Below are 17445 nucleotides of genomic sequence, written 5' to 3' on the forward strand. Positions count from 1 at the left end.
CTGCCCTGGAGGCCCTGAGGGCTCAGGGCCAGAGGGAAAATCTCCACCGATGGTGGCTCTGGAGGCAGGAAGCTGAGCAGGGGCTGTGGGGAAGGCAGGGATGCAGGCACAGGCCCCGTCCCCAAGGAGTGTCCCTCCCCCTGTGTCCCAGCCCCTGCTTAGAGGAATTCCCTCCCGGCTGGGTCCCGCGGTGCTCAGTTTGTCCCTGCCCGTGTCCCTGTCCCCTCTGTGGTCCGGGTAGCACGGGCCGGGCCTGGAGGGGACCTGCCTGATGGGGACAGGGCGGTGTCCTTGCATGTCACCTACAGCAGAGCCCACGGCACCTCCCACACTGCCACAATCCCCCTCCCAGTCCCGGCGCTGCTTCCCAGTACACTACTGGGGTTGTGCCAAAGCGCCGGGTTGGGGCTCCGAGGCTCCGGGGAGGACTCGGTGGTGACCCCGCAGTGCCGGGATCTCTCCTGGGCTGCTCGCACCGCTCCTCTCTGAGTTCGGGCCGCGACATTCGCACCCCCTTTTCTCGTCCTTCTGCTCCGGGCACAGTGGGGACCCCCGAGCCTGCTCGCCCCGTTAGTGCATGTGGCCAGCGCGGGCCGTGACAGAGCTGCTTGAACCCCCCCTCCCCACCCCGCTCCTGCACCCCTCCCCTCACCCCGGGTGTCCCCGGGCGGTGCGACACGAGGGGACAGTTCTGGGTGGGTGGCCGTGGGGCGAGGTGCATGTGACAGCTTTGTCCGCAGCTGCACGCAGGAATTAACCCTTAGGATCCCCTTCCTGGAGCTGGCTGGTCCCCGCAGCCCCCCCCCCCCCCCCCGAGCCAGCGGTAGTTACCTCACTTGATTAACTTATTAATTTATTTGTTTCATTAAAGTTTGGAGTAGAGGCTGCCCGCCTGCTGCCGTCTTTCTCCCGGCGCTCCCGAGAGGTGGCACTCCAGCCCTGCCGCCGAACCACGACAGGGGGACAGCAGCGTCCGGCCGGGGGACACAAATGTCCGGCCAGGCAACATAAATGTCCGGACGCCGCCCCGACCCCTTAAGCTGCAGAAACCCACCGAGATGGGATTGAGAGCCCAGCTCCGGCTCGTTCGCCCTCCCCAGTTCCATCCTGGGAGAAAGGGGAGGGGAGGTGCAGGGTTGATGTCACTGCAGAAGGAACAGTGCGCGGCTTTTTTGGCACCTTACAGGGAAGGGTCGCTGCCCCGGGAGGGGCTGTGCCCCACCTGCCTGTTTTGGTGTGTCCCCCCCACAAATGGCGACAACGCTGCGATGTCCCCGAAACCATCCCAAGGAGATGAGGGTGGAGTTCCCTTCCCCAGGAGCCCCCAGACTCCTCTGGGGACAGCAAAGCTTCACCCCATGGCTGTGAGCTGGCGTCCCCCGGGGACCACACGTCCTGCGACGTCGGGGGCTGAGGTGGCCCCTTCCCGTGCCGCTGGCTCGGGAGGAAGCCGGAGCTGGCCGCGGAGCAGTCCCTGCCTTTCCTGGTTGCCTCCTGCCAAGAAACTCGCCCCAGGATGGTCTCGGAGCCGAGCACTGCGGGAGCAGCACCTCCCTGCCCCGCTCACACTGCCCCGCTGCTCCCAGAGCTGCCCCACCCGGGCATGGGGGTCTGGTGGGGGCTCCAGCACCCCAGCTCCGCGGAGTGCCCGATGTGTGGGGTGCAATCCCTGGGGGCTTGGCTTGGAGGGGGATCCACGAGGCTGCAGCACCCCAAAAGCCGCAGGGGCACGGTCCCGGCCTCTCCCGGTGCTCCCAGCGGGGTGGGAGGGGATCCCGGGTGGGTTTGGGGGGATTCATCTCTGCCACGGTGGGGTCTTCACCCTGCACCCCGCGGGGGTGGCAGCTCGGTGTGTTCATGGGGCACCCAGGGCCAACCCAGCTGGGTGTGGGGTCTTCCCACGGCTCTGAGCAGTGGGGCCGGGTCCTGGCACCTCGTCCCTCCCCCAGCATGGCCGGGATGGTGGCACAGGCAGGGCAGGGGTTGTGTGCCAGCCCGTGGCTCTGCCTCTCGCCGTCACATGGGCCCAAGGTGCCCCGGCAGGACTTTGTCCCACTCCACCTTGGCTGCCCCACGTGTGCCGAGGCTGCCACTCCCCGCAGAGGGGACACGAGCAGGGGGGAGACGCCAGCGTCAGAGTGACACAGAGGGAGTTGTGACCTCGCAGGGCCAGCTGGCCGCAGCCCGCCTGAGCCCAGCCGCAGGAACGGGGTGAGGGGATGCTCCAAACACTTGGACTGTCGCCGCTGCCGCCTCCGCGCAGCGGCTCTTATCAGCTGGCAGGGGGACAGGGTTGTTACGGGAACGGTCAGCTGTTCCCGCAGCACCCCACAGTCCTCTGAGCTGTCAGGGAGCTGGCGAGGGCACAAGGACACAGAGCAGTGGCCGGGGATGTCCTTTGTGCTAGTGGCTTTGCTTTGTTCCCCGGGGGTCTTGGGGGAATTCGTGACTCACTGTGGATTCCTACGAGTCCAGTCATGCTGGAGACAGTCTGGGCTGGACTCAGTTCCTTCCTGCGGCGCTCCAGCCTCCAGCTCCGCTGCCCAAGGACGCACTCACAGGAAAAGGCCCTTCCAAGAGTGCTTGGAAGAGGGGCTCCCTGCGGATGGGGCTCCACAGGACCCGCGTTCAGGCGCTCAGAGCACCCCGGGGTCCCGGGGAGCAGGCAGCCCCCGTGCCCGGCGGGATTTGGCCTTCCCCACTTCCAGTGACCCTCCCCACCCTGGCCGCGGCATCCCCCCGTGGGCTCAGCCAGGAGCCCGTGGCCCCTGGCCCGTGGCCCGCGGCCGTCCAGGGAACCCGGCGGTGCTCCCGTCCTGGCTGCCGTGAGGCATCCTCGAGGAATCCTTTGGCAGCGCCGGGAGACGCTCCCGGCGAGGCAGAGACAGCAGGAGCCCCGAGTGGGCGGCTGAGGTCCCGCAGCAGGTGCTGGTGCCGCGGGGGGGGCCGGAGACTGAGGGGTGGCCAAGACCCCCTCGGTTCTGGTCCCTGAGCACGCGGCTGGGGGCTGGCAGCGGGGACAGGGAGCTGGATCCAAGTGACACCAACTCCATGCCCTGGGCTGAGCTGGGGTGTCCCCGTCTCATCTGTAGCCAGCTTCCCACACCCCTGGAAGGGGAGGAACGCAGCCCCCTCCCCTCTGCAGCCCTCCCTCCCCCTCCTCTCCACACACCTGGAGCCTCCAGGACGGCTCCTCCACGGTAGCCAGGACCCCCCATTTGGCGAGGGCAGTGCCGGGGGGGGGGGGGGGGCACCGAGAGGGGACAGAGAGCCGGGAACACCCCGGCCCCGCGGGGACAGATGCATCACCGGGGACTTCGGGCGAGGGGTCCACAAGTTCGGGGCTCTGCTCTACATTCCCAGGCCCGACCCCCGCCCCGTTGCGCTCCGCCCCGGGCCGGTCGCGACTGCCCCGGCGCCTCCCCGCACCCCCCCGGCCGGGGCGCGGCTATAAGGAGCGGCGGGGCCGGCGGCCGGCGGAACGGCGGGCGCGGCAGGTACGGGACCGGCTCTGGGGGGATGGGGTGGGGGTGCCAGGCAGGAGGAGAGAGAGAGAGGGGGATCCCGCCCCATGAATTCCGTGAGGGATCCCAGCATCGGATCCTCCCACTCTTCTCTCCCGGGGTGTGTGCGCGGCGGGCGCGGCAGGTACGGCCGGGAACGGGGAGGGGGTCCCACCCCGTGGGATCTCCGTGGGATCTCCGTGGGATCTCCGTGGGTCACCCTCTCCCCGCTTTACCGGGGTCCAGGGAGTCCCCACGCTGTGGGTGGGGTGGGTACAGCCGCGGGAGGGACAAGGCAGAAGGGGGGTCCTGCCCTCTGTGTCCCTTAGATTGTCCCCACCTGCCACTTTTGGGGTCCCCATCACCCTCCCCTCGGCCCCGCGGGCTCATCGCACTGCCCGCGATGGGGACTGGGGGTGGCGGTGAGAACGGGACCCGCTCAACCCCCTCGAGTGTTCCGGGGAGCCCCTTCCCGAGGGGATTCTGCTTTTGGAGCCGGTGGTTAAGGGATGGGAGGGCACGGGGCCCCTCGGGATGCGGGGAGCTCGGGGGGAAGTTTTTGGGAGGGTGTTTTGGAGGTTGAGCTGCGTGGTCACAAGGGGAGTTACAAAACCGGGATGTTTTGAGGAGCCTGGGGAGGGCAGGGTGGGAGCAGCACCCACAGTGGGATGGGGCTTGCGGAGAACCCGCAGGACCCCCGTGACATCACTGCCCTCCTTCCCTCTCTCCGCAGGTGTGGGGACATGACCGGGGACATGCGGGCCCTGCTGTGCCTCTGGCTGGTGGCCCAGGTGGCCCTGTCCTCCCGGGTCCGCACCCGCCGGGAGCTGGGCCCCGGTTTGTACGAGCACGGGGTCTACGATGCCGGGGGCTCCTACTGCCAGCGGGGGGACGTGTGCTGCCACGGCCGCGACGATGGCTGCACCGTGCCCTACCACGACACCCTCTGCTACTGCGACCTCTTCTGCAACCGCACCGTCTCCGACTGCTGCCCCGATTTCTGGGAATACTGCCTGGGCATCCCGGCCCCCTTCCCCAAAGCCGCAGGTGAGGCGCGCCCAGCCCGGCTGTGGGTGCTGGGGTGCTGCATGCGCTGTGTGATGCTGCTGATGCTCCTTGGGGTGATGATGGATGTGGGACCCCGCATTCCTGCCCTCAGTGCGGAGCTGCTCCGTATCCCTCAAAGGTGTGGGAACTCCCACAGAATGTCCGGGATGGGGGTGGGCTCCCAGAAAAAGAGGTGTGGGAGCAGCCCGTGACCCCACAGCCTGCTCGCTCCCTGGGAAGCGGCGGCTCCAGCAGCGCGTGTGGGCAGAGCAGGGACGTGAGGGGACATGCGGGGACTCCATCCCAGCTTGCCCGGTCACGTCTGGGGCAGGCAGATGCTGGCCCTGGCTTAACCCTGCCGGCAGCTGGGGCGGCCGGGGGCGAGGAGGGGGCACGGGCACCCCCCAGCTCACAGCACAAGGCGCTCTCAGAGTCCCTGCGGAGCAGAGCCAGCTCCTCCCGGGCACAACCGGCCCCTTTATCCCTTGTCCCGCCGGGCTGAGCGCATTTAACCCTCCCGGCGCCGAGCCAGCCCCGCTCCCACCCTCATGGGGCACTAATGGGGACACCCAGCCCCGGGCTGGTGTCCAAGCTCCTCTCTGATGTCTGCAGCCCTGGCACCGTGCAGCACCCACTGACCCCCAGCACAGCTTTGGGGGTGCCAAGGTGCAGCCGGGCACCTGCCTGGGTTTAAGAACCACGTTGATTTTCCCTTTGGTTTGTAGCCCCGGGAATATGGGGGTGCTAGTGGGACCCCCGGCACAGCCAGGCACTCACCAGGGGCTCTCCCATTCCCATCCAGGCTGTTCTCGTGCCGGACGCAATTATCCCACCGGAGCCACGTACCGGGAGAACTGCAACCTGTGGTGAGTGAATGCTCTGTGGGCACCTGTGGCATGTCACCAACATGTCACCAGAGGAAGGTGTCGCTGTCCCGCGGGCTCCTATAAATCTCAGAGCTCAGAGGAGAGCGAGGCCCGAGCTGGGTGGTGGGAGCTGCTGCCAAAATGCCTTTACTCCAACAAATTCGGAGCCAAGGGCCTTGAGCCGCTCCCAAGTTTCAGCGCATGCCTGCGTGGGAGCCGCTCGCCCCGGCGGGACAAAGCGCTGCCCAGGGGGGTTTTGGGCACGCCGGTCGCAGCCCAGCTTGCCCAAGCCTGACGGAGTTCCTGGGTAGCCGCGGTGCGTTCGTGCCAGTGGCCAGAGTCCGGCTGTGCCGCACGCTCGGCAGCACCCGGAGCTCACCTTTGGAGCAGCGCGGGGGTTATCTGGGAATACTGGGAATACTGGTATTACTGGCATCCGGAGGTGGGGGATAGGGCAACCTGCAGGCGAGGAGCTGCTAGAGACGAGGATTGAACCCGCAGGGGCGATGCGGTAGATAAGCGGAAATCAAAGGCAGCGTCTGGGGCGTGTGCGAGGGCAGGGGCACGTGTGTGAACATGTGTGTGCGGGCGTGCGCCTGGGCCGCAGGTGAAAAACCAGCCCGACCCTCCCCACAGCTCTGGGGCAGCCTGGAGCTCCTCCGGGATCGTGGAGAGGAGCACTCAGGGATGGAGGGTGTCCCCATTCCCGGGGGAATGTCCATGTCCCCAAGCCATGCACGTGGGGTCTCTGCTGCTGGGGGAGCATCTCTGACCCACCAGCGCTGCTGAGGGGGCAAATCTTCTCTTCCGAACCCTCCTCCCCCGAACTCGGCACCTGGAGAATTTCTGCAGCGCTTCACCCCAGCCCCTGTCCCTGCCGGGGTCCCGCGGTGGCTGCGGGTGTGGCAGGGGGCACAAACCACGGCAGGGTGACACGGAGCGTGGGCACCCAGCTGAGGTGCTCCCAAATGGCCAGGTGTCCCACACAGCGCCGGGAACGCTCAGGGATGGATGGGGGAATGCAGGAATGCAGGTGCTGCCGGCGGGATTGGGATGGGGGTGTCTGGCAGGACACGGCTGCGGCCTCGCTCAGCTCCATAAAAGGGAAATGTGCCGGGATCTGGGCAGGAGGGAGCATGCCAAGCATTGCTCACTGCACGGGGGGAGCACAGCCCGGGGCTCCCCGGGGGACCCGCCGCACCCCCACAGCCTCCCCCCGGTCCGGTTGTCCCCGTTGGTGCCGCAGGAGTGACCTGGTGGCAGTGGGTCCCTCATCGGGACACCCAGCACCGACCCCCGGCCCTGGGCTGGTGTCCAAGCCCCTCTCTGATGTCTGCAGACCTGGCAGCGTTTCAGCTGATTTTTTGTCCCATGGCCTGTCTGCCCTCGGGGCTCCTGCGAGGGCTGGGGCGGGGCGGGGGGACAGCTCCCAGGATCACCCAGAGGCCACTCGAGGTCACCCAGATGGTTGCCCACGGCTTCACCCCGTTCTGAGGTGCCAAGCTTTGGTGACCCCTGACCAAAGTAGCCCTGACCGCCTTCGCTGGCTGCCCAGTTCGGGAGGGGCAGGGCCCACTCAAGGTCCCCCTGGTCACCCTGGGGACATCATTTCACCGACTGTCCCCTCTGCAGCACCTGCGGCCCCGGCGGGCAGTGGCAGTGCGAGGACCACGCCTGCCTGATGGATGCGGAGCTGATCGACGCCGTCAACAGAGGCAATTACGGGTAAGGATCGGGCACCGCGAGGGTGGGGCAGGGATGCTTCACCCCTCGGTGCTTTTTGGGGTAACCCTTGAGCCGTGTGCCCTCTTCCCACGCAGCTGGAGAGCCGCCAACTACAGCCAGTTCTGGGAGATGACCCTGGAGGACGGGATCCGGCACCGCCTGGGCACCTTCCGTCCCTCTCCCACCGTCATGAACATGAACGAGATGCACGTGAGTCCCCTCGGGATGGGGAGGGGAAACTGAGGCACGCCAGGGGTTGTCCCTGCCCGTCCCAGTGATTCCCCACGGCTGGGAAGGGGCTCCCAGAGGGGAGGCAGAGCAGCCCTTGTGTTTGGAGACAGCAGCTCAGCAAATTCCCCCGGACAATCCCCGGGCTGCCAGTGTTGTTTTTTCCCCCTCTCCTCCGTGTTCGTTTCCCATCGGAACGCCGGCCCCGCCGCTGCTGACTCAGCAGAGCCGCCTGCTCCAGCGCTTTTCCTCTGCCCGCTCCCAAACCCGGGGTGGGCGCCCCTCGGGGGTCCCTGGTGTGCCGGCAGAGCTTGCTGCACGCCCAGCCCCGCACTCCGGAGCCTGAGGTTTAATTTCAGAGGCGCTTCCTGCGCTGGGAGAAGCCAGGGAGCTGTGACCGTGTCCTCCCTAGGAAGGCCAGGACGGGTGCACTGTCCCTGCTCCAGGACGGAAAGGCTGGACAAGAGGCCACCGGGAGGGGCTGTGTCAACCAGAGCTGCGTGCTCGGGGTGGCCACCGAGGGCTTTGCTGGGGTCTGGGGTAGGACACTGGGTGCTGCTGTTCTCGAAGGAGCTGCTGGAGCTGTGGTGCTCAAATTTAGGGAAAGCTGAGGAGTGTGGCCCCCCTGGAATAATGGGGCACCCAAATCTTTGTCGCTCATGGTGGTGTCCCTGTCCTGAGGAGTCTTGAAGTGGGACTGGGGGACACTAAAGCTGGGTGAGAACCATCTCAGAAGATGGCTGGGGTGGCTGGGATGGCAGGAGGAGGACATGGGGTCCCACAGTTGGGCTGAGGGACACTAAAAGTTGCTGGGACCCTGTTCAGAGGATGGCTGGGGTGGCTGGAGGAGCTGAGGTCCCACAGTGGCACTGGGGGACACTAAAGGTGCCTGGAGATAATTTCAGAGGATGGCTGGGATGGCAGGAGGAGCTGGGGGGGTCCCTATGGCCTGACCCCCCAGCTCTGCCCCACAGATGAACATGGACTCCAACGAGGTGCTGCCACGTCACTTCGATGCCGCTGCGAAGTGGCCGGGGATGATCCACGAGCCCCTGGACCAGGGGAACTGCGCCGGCTCCTGGGCCTTCTCCACAGCTGGTGAGCGGACACGGGGCGGGCTGGGCGGGGACAGGGGGACAGAGACCAAACCGCCTCCCCCTGACCTGGCACCCCTCCCCAGCCGTGGCCTCGGACCGCATCTCCATCCACTCCATGGGACACATGACCCCCGCCCTGTCCCCACAAAACCTCCTGTCCTGTGACACCCGCAACCAGCGCGGCTGCAGCGGGGGGCGCCTGGATGGAGCCTGGTGGTACCTGCGCAGGAGGGGGTGAGTGGGGATGGGATGGGATGGGATGGGATGGGATGGGATGGGATGGGATGGGATGGGATGGGATGGGATGGGATGGGATGGGATGGGATCCATGGGAAGGCATCCATGGGATTGGAAGGGATCATGGGATGGCATTGCATGGGATAATGGGATCATGGGATGGGACGGGGGACAGAGGCTGCTCTGGGATAGGGTGGGATAGAGGGGGTTTGAGGCTCTGGCCTCCTGGGGAGAGCCCAAGAGATCCCCGTGTTCACCCTGTCCCTTGGGCAGGATGAGGATGTCCATTGAGGATGGACAGTGGGGTTTGGGATCGGGATGGGACTGGGGATCACAGTGGAGATGGGAGTGGGGTTTGGGGTGAAAATGGAAGTGGGGGTTGGGATGGGGATGAGAGTGAGTTTTGGGATGGAAGAAGGATTTGGTGTGGGGATGGAGAGTAGGTTCAGTATGGGGATGGGGATGAGATTGGGGTTCAGGGTGGGGATGGGAGGGGGCTGTGGGGAGGGGAGTGGGCTTCGGGATGAGGATGGATCCGGGTGGTCCTTCCCCTCCTCCATCCTGTCCCCTTGCGCAGGGTGGTGACAGACGAGTGCTACCCGTTCACGAGCCAGCAGAGCCAGCCGGCGGCTCCTCCCTGCATGATGCACAGCCGCTCCACGGGCCGGGGCAAGCGACAGGCGACAGCGCGGTGCCCCAACCCCCAGACCCATTCCAACGAGATCTACCAGTCCACCCCCGCCTACCGCCTCTCCTCCAGCGTGAGCGCCGGGCCAGGGGCGGAGCGGGAGCGGGGAGCGGGCTCGGCTCGGGCTGCTTTACCTGGGAAAACCGGGTTTGAGAATGCGGCTGGGAAAACCCCACTGCAGAGCCTGCGGGGAGCGGCTCCTCCGCCCGGCAAATCCACAGCAGCAGCCTGAGGGTGCTGGAGCAGTTCTGCTGCATCCCTGGAGGTCGGGAGGGCAGTGCCGGGGGTCCCGGCCCCGCTGCCACTCGGTGCCACCCGGTTCTGTGCTTGCAGGAGAAGGAGATCATGAAGGAGCTGCTGGAGAACGGCCCCGTGCAAGGTAAGGAGCTGGATGGGGGCGCCTCTCTGTGCACCCCAAAAAGTCGGGGGAAAAAGATGGGAGGGGAAAGCCGCTCTGTCCTGGCTGGGGGAGCTGTCGTGGGGGCCAGAACCCCCCTCAGCTGCTCCCTCTGCGTGCCCGGGCAGTGCTTGCCCCAGTGCCCGTCACGCTGCCCACCCCAGCGGGCACTGGGTTGCTCATTAACTCCTGAGATTTAATCACCGTCTTGGCAGCTGGCGTTTGTTTAACTTCATTTTTTTTTTTCTTTTTGAAACCTCCTCATGAGTGTTGTTGCATCGCCCCGGGGAGGATCCGGCTGCCGCCTTCCCTCCCGCCGGGAATGCGATGCCCCCCGTGCCCGCTGTGCCTGAATCCCCCACCCTGGGGACAGTGGCGGTGTCCCCAACCCCTGTCCCGTTCCCCGCAGCCATCCTGGAGGTGCACGAGGATTTCTTCATGTACAAGAGCGGGATCTATCGGCACACACCGGTGGCCGAGGGGAAGGGGCCGAAGCACCAGAGACACGGGACCCACTCGGTGAAAATCACCGGGTGGGTGACGGGGTGGCCTGGGGGGCTCCAGGGGGTGCGGAGAAGTTTGGTCTGGGTGGGAGAAATATTCCTTTAGCTAGGAAAGGAAGCTGGGAGGGGAATGGTGGCACAAGTGACACGAGAGTGATGCTCAGGACCCTGGAAGGAGGGGCCGGGTTTGGAGGTGCAGACCCCCGGGGAGGGCAGAGGGGCCGGGTTTGGAGGTGCAGACCCCCGGGGAGGGCAGAGGGGCCGGGTTTGGAGGTGCAGATCCCCGGGGAGGGCAGAGGGGCCGGGTTTGGAGGTGCAGACCCCCGGGGAGGGCAGAGGGGCCGGGTTTGGAGGTGCAGACCCCCGGGGAGGGCAGAGGGGCCGGGTTTGGAGGTGCAGACCCCCGGGGAGGGCAGAGGGGCCGGCTGCCCTGCGCCTGTGTTTCCTTCTTCCTGCCCTGGCTAAATATTCCTGCCCCTATTCCGGGAACGGATGTCAAAACCTCGGCCTGGCCCTTGGGGCAGGAAACGAGCAGGGTCAGCACCCCCCCATCCCATCACGGTGCTGGGTGGGGGATCCCACAGCCTGGGGGCGCCTGGGGACCCCCTCTCACTGTCCTGTCCCACCGCAGGTGGGGAGAGGAGCAGCTGCCTGATGGCCAGACCCAAAAATACTGGGTGAGTGTTGGGGGTGAGTTTGGGGCGCTGCCGCTTCCCCGCGCCTAGGTGGGGTCCAGCTTGGCTTCGGGAGGGATGTGGGGGTCTCCACGCTGAGCGTGTCCCATGTCCCCTCTGCAGACGGCGGCCAACTCGTGGGGCACGGCGTGGGGCGAGGGCGGCCACTTTCGCATCGCCCGCGGCGTCAACGAGTGCGAGGTGGAAACTTTCGTGGTGGGGGTTTGGGGTCGCGTCAGCATGGAGGACATGCCCCACAAGTGAGCCCCCCGCCACCCCCGATGTCCCCGTCCCCAGCGGCCCCGCAGTCCCGCAGGGCTGGCGCTGTCCCCTGGGCCCCCTGGGTCCCCTGGCCGGGGGGCTGCGTGTCCCCTCTGTGCTGACACAGCGGCTGGGTGCAGTGGGGCGTGCGTGGGGGGTGTCCCGGAGACCGCTGCCGTCTCCCATGGGATTTACCCGCTAATCCCCCCCGCTCCGGGCTCGGCTGGGCTGCGGTGGCGGCGGGGGTCTCTTCAAAGGCAGCTGCACCCACCCACCCCCAAATCCCAGCTGGCGCTGTGGGATTCCCCCCCTCCCTCCCTCCCTCCCTTTTCCCAATGGATGGGACCCCCATATTCCTGCCCCTCCCGTCCTGGCCCCACCAGCTCCCCCCTCTCCAGCAGGGCAGCGCTGGAGCTGGGGATGTGAAATAACCCAGCCGGGGGGGGGGGGGGTGGTCCCCTGAGCCCCCCCAGGGCTGGGTGTCGCCAGGATGGGGTCCCCACCGTCCCCCACCAGCCCGTCCCTATGGTGCTATGGCCCTGCCACCCCCCTTGGGGACAGCAGGGACAAGGGAGGGCTCAGCCCCGTAGTGTCCCCGTCCTGGTGGGGGCCACGCAACCAGCACAGCCCGAAACCTTCCCCTCCCCCTTTCCCCCCATCCCAAGGGCTGTACTTTTAAGAATTTTTTTTTGTATTTATTTTGCTTTTTATTGTTTGTAAATAAAGTTATGGAAGCCTCATAACCCAGAGGGTGGACTCAGTGCTCCGAGGGGGACACGTGGCCCCTGTCACCCCCTTCTGGGGGGGCCCAGCGTGGCCTCGGGAAGGGCTGGGGGTGTGAGATAAGGCCCCGCTCATTGTCCACCTTCCGGCCCCGCCGCTCCGGTCACCGCGGCCAGCGCTGGACACGCCGCGGGCACGCGCAGCCACTCGGGCCACCAAGGCTGTCACTGCGGCCGGGGGTAGATGGGGGGGGGTGGGTGTCACCAGGGCCAGCTGTGCCACCACAACCGGCTATTGCCATCACACCCAGCTGTGCCACCGCAGCCAGCTGTGCCACCGCAGCCCCCGTGTCCCCGCAGCCACCTTGTGGCGGTGCTGGGGCTGTTGTCGCCTTTTCCTGACGGTCCCTCTCCCTTTTCCCTTTCCACGTCCCCTCCCTCGGGTCCTCCCCCCCGGCAGCACCGGGGAGGGGACACACGCATTGTGGGGCGCGCTGCCACCTGGTGGTGGCGTGCTGCAACTGCAGGGACGCGTTTATATAGATTTATGTATTTTTAAAAATATATATTTATATGTGTAAATAGAGATATAGATGTGGATAGAAATGTCTGTGTATATATATATATATACAGATGCCTGTGTTCATACTCACTTTTATATATCTATATATCTCTCTCTATATATATATATATATCAATATATCTATATATATATAGGTGTATATGTACCTGTATATTTTTACATATATATATGCAAAAAAGTCCTGTATATATTATATATGTGTATACATGTACATGTAACCACAGATGTTTAATTTATATTTTATATTATACATAAAATATAATATATATGTATATATGTATGTATATATTATATACATATAATATATAAAAGACATTATACATATTTATGTATTATATAATGTGTGTATATATATATCTATATTACACATATATTATATAATATATTTAATATATACAATATATTATACATATAATATACATAACACGTATATAACATATCCATGTATTTATAGGGTGTACATATAAACACATCTTTATATATATTTATATATATTTACATGCATATATATACATGTAAACACTTTTTTATATTTATGTGCATCTGTATATATATAAACATGCCTGTATATATATTTATATGTGAAAATATGTATGTACACACACCTATACATATGTACACTGGTGTATATGTATAGAGACACATATAAATATATATGTTATGTGCAGATATTTTTATATATATATTTACATATACATATTTATTTTACGGATATGTATTTTATATATTTTATGTAGCATATTAAATATATATATATAAAAGACATATCTGCGTGTATAAAATATATAAAATACCTCTATAAAAATATATTTTTATACACTTTTACAGCCCTCAAACCCAAGCAGGGCTGAGCTCTGACTCAAAAGAAATATTGGAAATGCTCAGGGGAGAAATATCCTCGGAATGCTCGGGGATGGTTGGGAACAGCCAGTCCTGCCCGGGGCTGGAAAACACCGAGGTCACACAGAACACAGAGCTTGGGCTCTTCCCTCTGATCTCAGACCTTTTCAATTTTTATTCCATAAAAATTCCTTCAAATCTCCTGGAGAATCCTCACGGCAAATTCCAGGTTCATCCCCTGGATGGGAAGGAAACTCAGGCATCCCTCGGATTTTTCTGCGCCTCGGGAGCCCCCCGGTCCTTTCTTTTCTGTATTTTGACACAAAATTCCCAAGAACTGATTTCAGGGACCGGTGTCCAGCGCTGGGAGCAGGGACAGAGGCACAGGACGTGTCCCCTGGTGCCATCGAGGGGGGACAGGAGGCACCTGATGTCCCCTGGAGCCCCCCTGGACACACAGAGACCACAGAGCAGCCAGAGCACGACGCCTTTTATTCCAAAGCTGGAAAAAGTCAGCTCTAAACTTTGTCTGGATTTGGCTTCAGGATTGGCAACAGCGAGGGGATGATCCCGTGGGTCTGCAGCAGCGCATCTCGTTCCAGCAGCCCCCAGAAAATCAAGGACGAGACCCCCAGGAAAGCATTCCCAGGGTGGGATGTGCTCCCAGGGCACTCAGGGAGGGAAGCAAGGAGCTTTGTCCTCACTTTTCCCATTTCCTGCTGCTTCCAAACCCAAGGCTCAGCTTTTCCTCCCCAAATCAGGGATGTTCTGCTGCAGGAACCTCGGGATGAAGCAGGAATTTGGGGCTGGCACGGGATCTAAGCTGGCTTGGCTGCCCCAGTTTGGCATGGGATTCATCCTGACTCCCACAGAACTGACACAAGGAATCCAAGCCAGGAAAACCCCAGCAGGATTTTGGGGATGGATCAAGCTGGAAATTTGGCCCCGGGGGAAACTCTTGGGAGTGGAGATTCAACCACATCCCAGAGGGAAGATGAGGATGGCTGAAACTCTTGGAGAGCTCCAGAATTCCCAGCCTTTGGAGTGGGGATGTCACAGCATCCGGGTCACCACCATGGCCAGGAAATCCTCGTAGCTGAGCCGGACATTTCCCACCAGCGCCGTGTCCTTCTCGCGGAAGGCGTCGGTGAGGCTCTGCAGCTGCATGCAGATGTGGATGAACCGGTCCAGTTGGATACTGGGATTGGGAGAACGCTGGGCGTACCGGGCCAGCAGCAGCTGGCTGAACTGGGGGCTCAGGTTGTAGCCCATCTGGGAGAAAGCTGGGAGCAAGGAAAACTCAGATTAAACCTTCCCAGAGTGGCCGTGTCCTCCTCTGCCACCTCATCTCCCACTCCCACTGCCCTTCCCACACTTCCCACTCAGGGTGTGCACGGGCAGGGCTCTCCAGAGGAATCCAACAACAAATTCCAGGCGTTTTTTCCCTTTCACACACCCAAGAGCTCCTCCCAAAAACAGCAGGTTCCAGCCACTCAAGATTGAGGGGGAATTCTGGGCTTCCTGAGGGAAGTTTGTGCCCCAGCCCTGCTGCAGCCCATCACCTCCTATCCCCTGGGAAGCTCCGTGCCAGCCTGCTTTATCCAGTGGAAAATTCCCAAGCTGCTCTGGAAGCATCCCAGGAGCTCAGGAGCCCCCCGGCCCGGCTGCAGGGACCACTCCAGGAGGAATTCCATTTTCCAGCTGGGAACAGAGCCAGGTAGTGCCTGTGTGGGGAGTCAGGACAGGCCAGGCTGGTGGCTGTGCCCCTCACCCACCTTGCTGGAGCTCGCTGAAGCTGATGGAGCCGGATTGATCCCTGTCATACTGCTGGAAGAGGCTTCTCCACTGCTGGATAAAGCGGAGCAGGGCGGAGAAGCCGTAGACGTCGATGCGCCCCGACCGCGTCTTGTCAAACATGTCTGGGCAGGAACAGGGCAGGGAGGAGTGGAAAAAGCTGCAGAAACTTCCAGGGAGCTCCAGGATCTGTGCCACGGCTCCCTGGAATCCTGCTCTGATCCCAAAAATTCCCCCTCACCAGGACTGCGATCGACCGGGATCATTCGACCCAAGGCTGGTAAGAAACGGCACCAAAAGCTGAGGTTGGGGCAAGCTCTGGGTCAGTCTCTGCATTTTTTGGGCTTTCCCTCCCTTTCCTCTCTATCTTTCTGGGATCTGGGGTTGTGCAGAGCTAGGATTTCCTTTCCCAAGCAGGATTTGGGGCCCTTCACTCGTGTCTTGCACCACTGGGAGCTGCTTGGTTTGCTCCAGCTGGGAAAAGGGGAATTCTGCCAGGATGGGCTTCACCCCAAATCCAAACAAACCAGATTAACACCAGGAAGAGGGGAAGGAGATCCCAAACTCACTGATCATGAGCAGACAGGTCTCATCATTGAACGAGGACCAGTTGTTGTTGACCAGTGCCTGCTTCAGCTCCTTGACAGAGATGAACCCGCTGTGATCCGTATCCACGGTCTGGAACCAGGAGAACGCCTCGGGATCCACCCCTGGGGGGGCATTCCCTGCGTGGGGAGAGGCCATCGGTGCTGTCACCTTCCCCTGGGACAGGCCAGGGGCTGGGCTGGCCCTGTGGGTGGCTCACAGGGCCGGGCAGAGCTTCTCCTCCCACGGGTTTTATAGCCCGGTAAAATCCCAGGATAACGGGGCAGGAAGGGTTAGGAATGGGCACGGAGAGGCTGGAGCTGGGAATCAGAGCCTGGTGGAGCTCTGGATGGAGAGGGAGCCACGGTGCTGCCCCACAAACCCGGCAGCACCGGGACACGGATGTGGGGTGTGAAGTTTTAGGGCTGCCTGGCACTTCCTCTTCCTCCTCCTCCTCCTCTTTCTCCTCTCCCTCCTCCTCTTCCTTCTTCTCCTCCTCCTCCTCCTCCTCCAGGATTTCAAAATAATAAACCGGGACGTTGAATTTCGTTCTCGTGGTGGCTTCTGCTGAGCTGAGGATTCACTCAACCCCCACCTCTCCCCCGGGCACCGGACTGGGAACTCCCCAGCTCCCCGATCCCGCACCGGGTGGGGAGCCCGTCCCCGCCCCGCTCTGTCCCGGGTACCGCGGTAGGGAGAGCCCCGGACTCACCTCCCGGGACCGCCCCGCCGTAGGGTCCGGGCTGGGGACCGCCGTAGGGACCCCCGGGCGGGGGCTGCCCGTAGGGTCCCGGGGGTGGCCCCCCGCCGTAGGGACCCCCGGGGTAGGGTCCTGAGCCGGGAAAGCCCTGGGGAGGGGACAGAGCCGCTGTGAGGCGGGCACCGGACACCGGGCACCGAGATGGGCACGGGGACGGACCTCGAGTCACCCCCCTGCGCCCCTCCCTGACCCCACCCCAAAGCAGTCCCCGGTTCGATCCCCGCCCCCGGCCATAGTCCCGGTCCCGGTCCCTGTCCCCGGCGCCGCTCCGGGTTCCGGTCGCGCCCTCCGGTCCCAATCCCCGCTGCCTCTCTGGTCCCGGTTCCCGTCCCGCTCCCGGTACCCAGACCTTGCCCCCCGGTCCCGGTCGGGCTCCTCGTCGTCGCTCCCACTCCTCCGGTCCCGGTTCCTGTCCCGGCCCAGTCCAGTCCCGCCCCAGTCCCAGTCCCAGTCCCTGTTCCCCGCCGCCACACCTGATCCCGAACCCAGTCCCGGTCCCGATCCCGATCCCGATCCCGATCCCGATCCCGGTCCCGATCCCGGTCCCGAACCCAGTCCCGGTCCCGATCCCGATCCCGGTCCCGGTCCCGGTCCCGATCCCGGTCCCCCACCTGCCCCGGGTACGCCATCGCGGATCCTCCGCCCCGGCCGTGCCCCGATGACGTCACAGAAATAATCAATCCTATTGGCCGCGCTGGGCTGTGACCACTCCCCTTGGGCGGGGCGGAGGAAGGGCGGTGACGCGCGGGGAGCGCGCGCCCGAGGGGCGCCTTAAAGCGGCAACGGTTCCCGGGATGTGTGGGGCCCACCGGTCTGGGAGCTCCCCGGGAGCGGGGCTGAAACTCCCTGGGAGCCCATCCAGGATCAGCCAGGGAGCGCGGCCAGGATCAGCCTGGGAGTGGGGCTGGCCGCCCCACAAAATGAGGGCTGGGTTT

At 63.0% G+C, this 17445-nt stretch overlaps 2 protein-coding genes across 5 annotated transcripts; one reads left to right on the forward strand and one right to left on the reverse strand.

The window, feature by feature from the left end:
* The first annotated feature begins 2020 nt into the window (after positions 1-2020).
* On the forward strand, positions 2021-11993 carry TINAGL1 (tubulointerstitial nephritis antigen like 1). 4 transcript variants are annotated; one of them, XM_062509274.1, is made up of 12 exons: positions 2021-2211; positions 4237-4550; positions 5353-5416; positions 7049-7141; positions 7237-7351; positions 8344-8467; positions 8550-8700; positions 9281-9464; positions 9725-9770; positions 10198-10321; positions 10923-10968; positions 11089-11993. In XM_062509274.1, exons 1-12 carry the CDS (start codon positions 2021-2023, stop codon positions 11227-11229), a joined length of 1593 nt encoding a protein of 530 aa, XP_062365258.1. In that variant the 3' UTR covers positions 11230-11993. The 4 variants fall into 4 exon arrangements, with proteins under 4 accessions (XP_062365258.1, XP_062365259.1, XP_062365260.1 ...); XM_062509275.1 differs by lacking the exon at positions 2021-2211 and adding an exon at positions 3467-3497; XM_062509276.1 differs by lacking the exon at positions 2021-2211 and adding an exon at positions 3640-3648.
* Positions 11994-13389: 1396 nt separating this feature from the next.
* Positions 13390-17155, reverse strand: PEF1 (penta-EF-hand domain containing 1). The gene is made up of 5 exons (XM_062509291.1): positions 17122-17155; positions 16463-16598; positions 15735-15890; positions 15147-15290; positions 13390-14654 (listed from the first exon to the last, which is right to left on the reverse strand). The coding sequence occupies exons 1-5, from the start codon at positions 17137-17139 to the stop codon at positions 14425-14427; spliced, it is 684 nt and encodes a 227-aa protein (XP_062365275.1). The 5' UTR covers positions 17140-17155; the 3' UTR covers positions 13390-14424.
* Positions 17156-17445: the final 290 nt, after the last annotated feature.

Source organism: Cinclus cinclus, chromosome 26 (assembly GCF_963662255.1).
Source record: "Cinclus cinclus chromosome 26, bCinCin1.1, whole genome shotgun sequence".
Taxonomy (NCBI): Eukaryota; Metazoa; Chordata; class Aves; order Passeriformes; family Cinclidae; genus Cinclus; species Cinclus cinclus.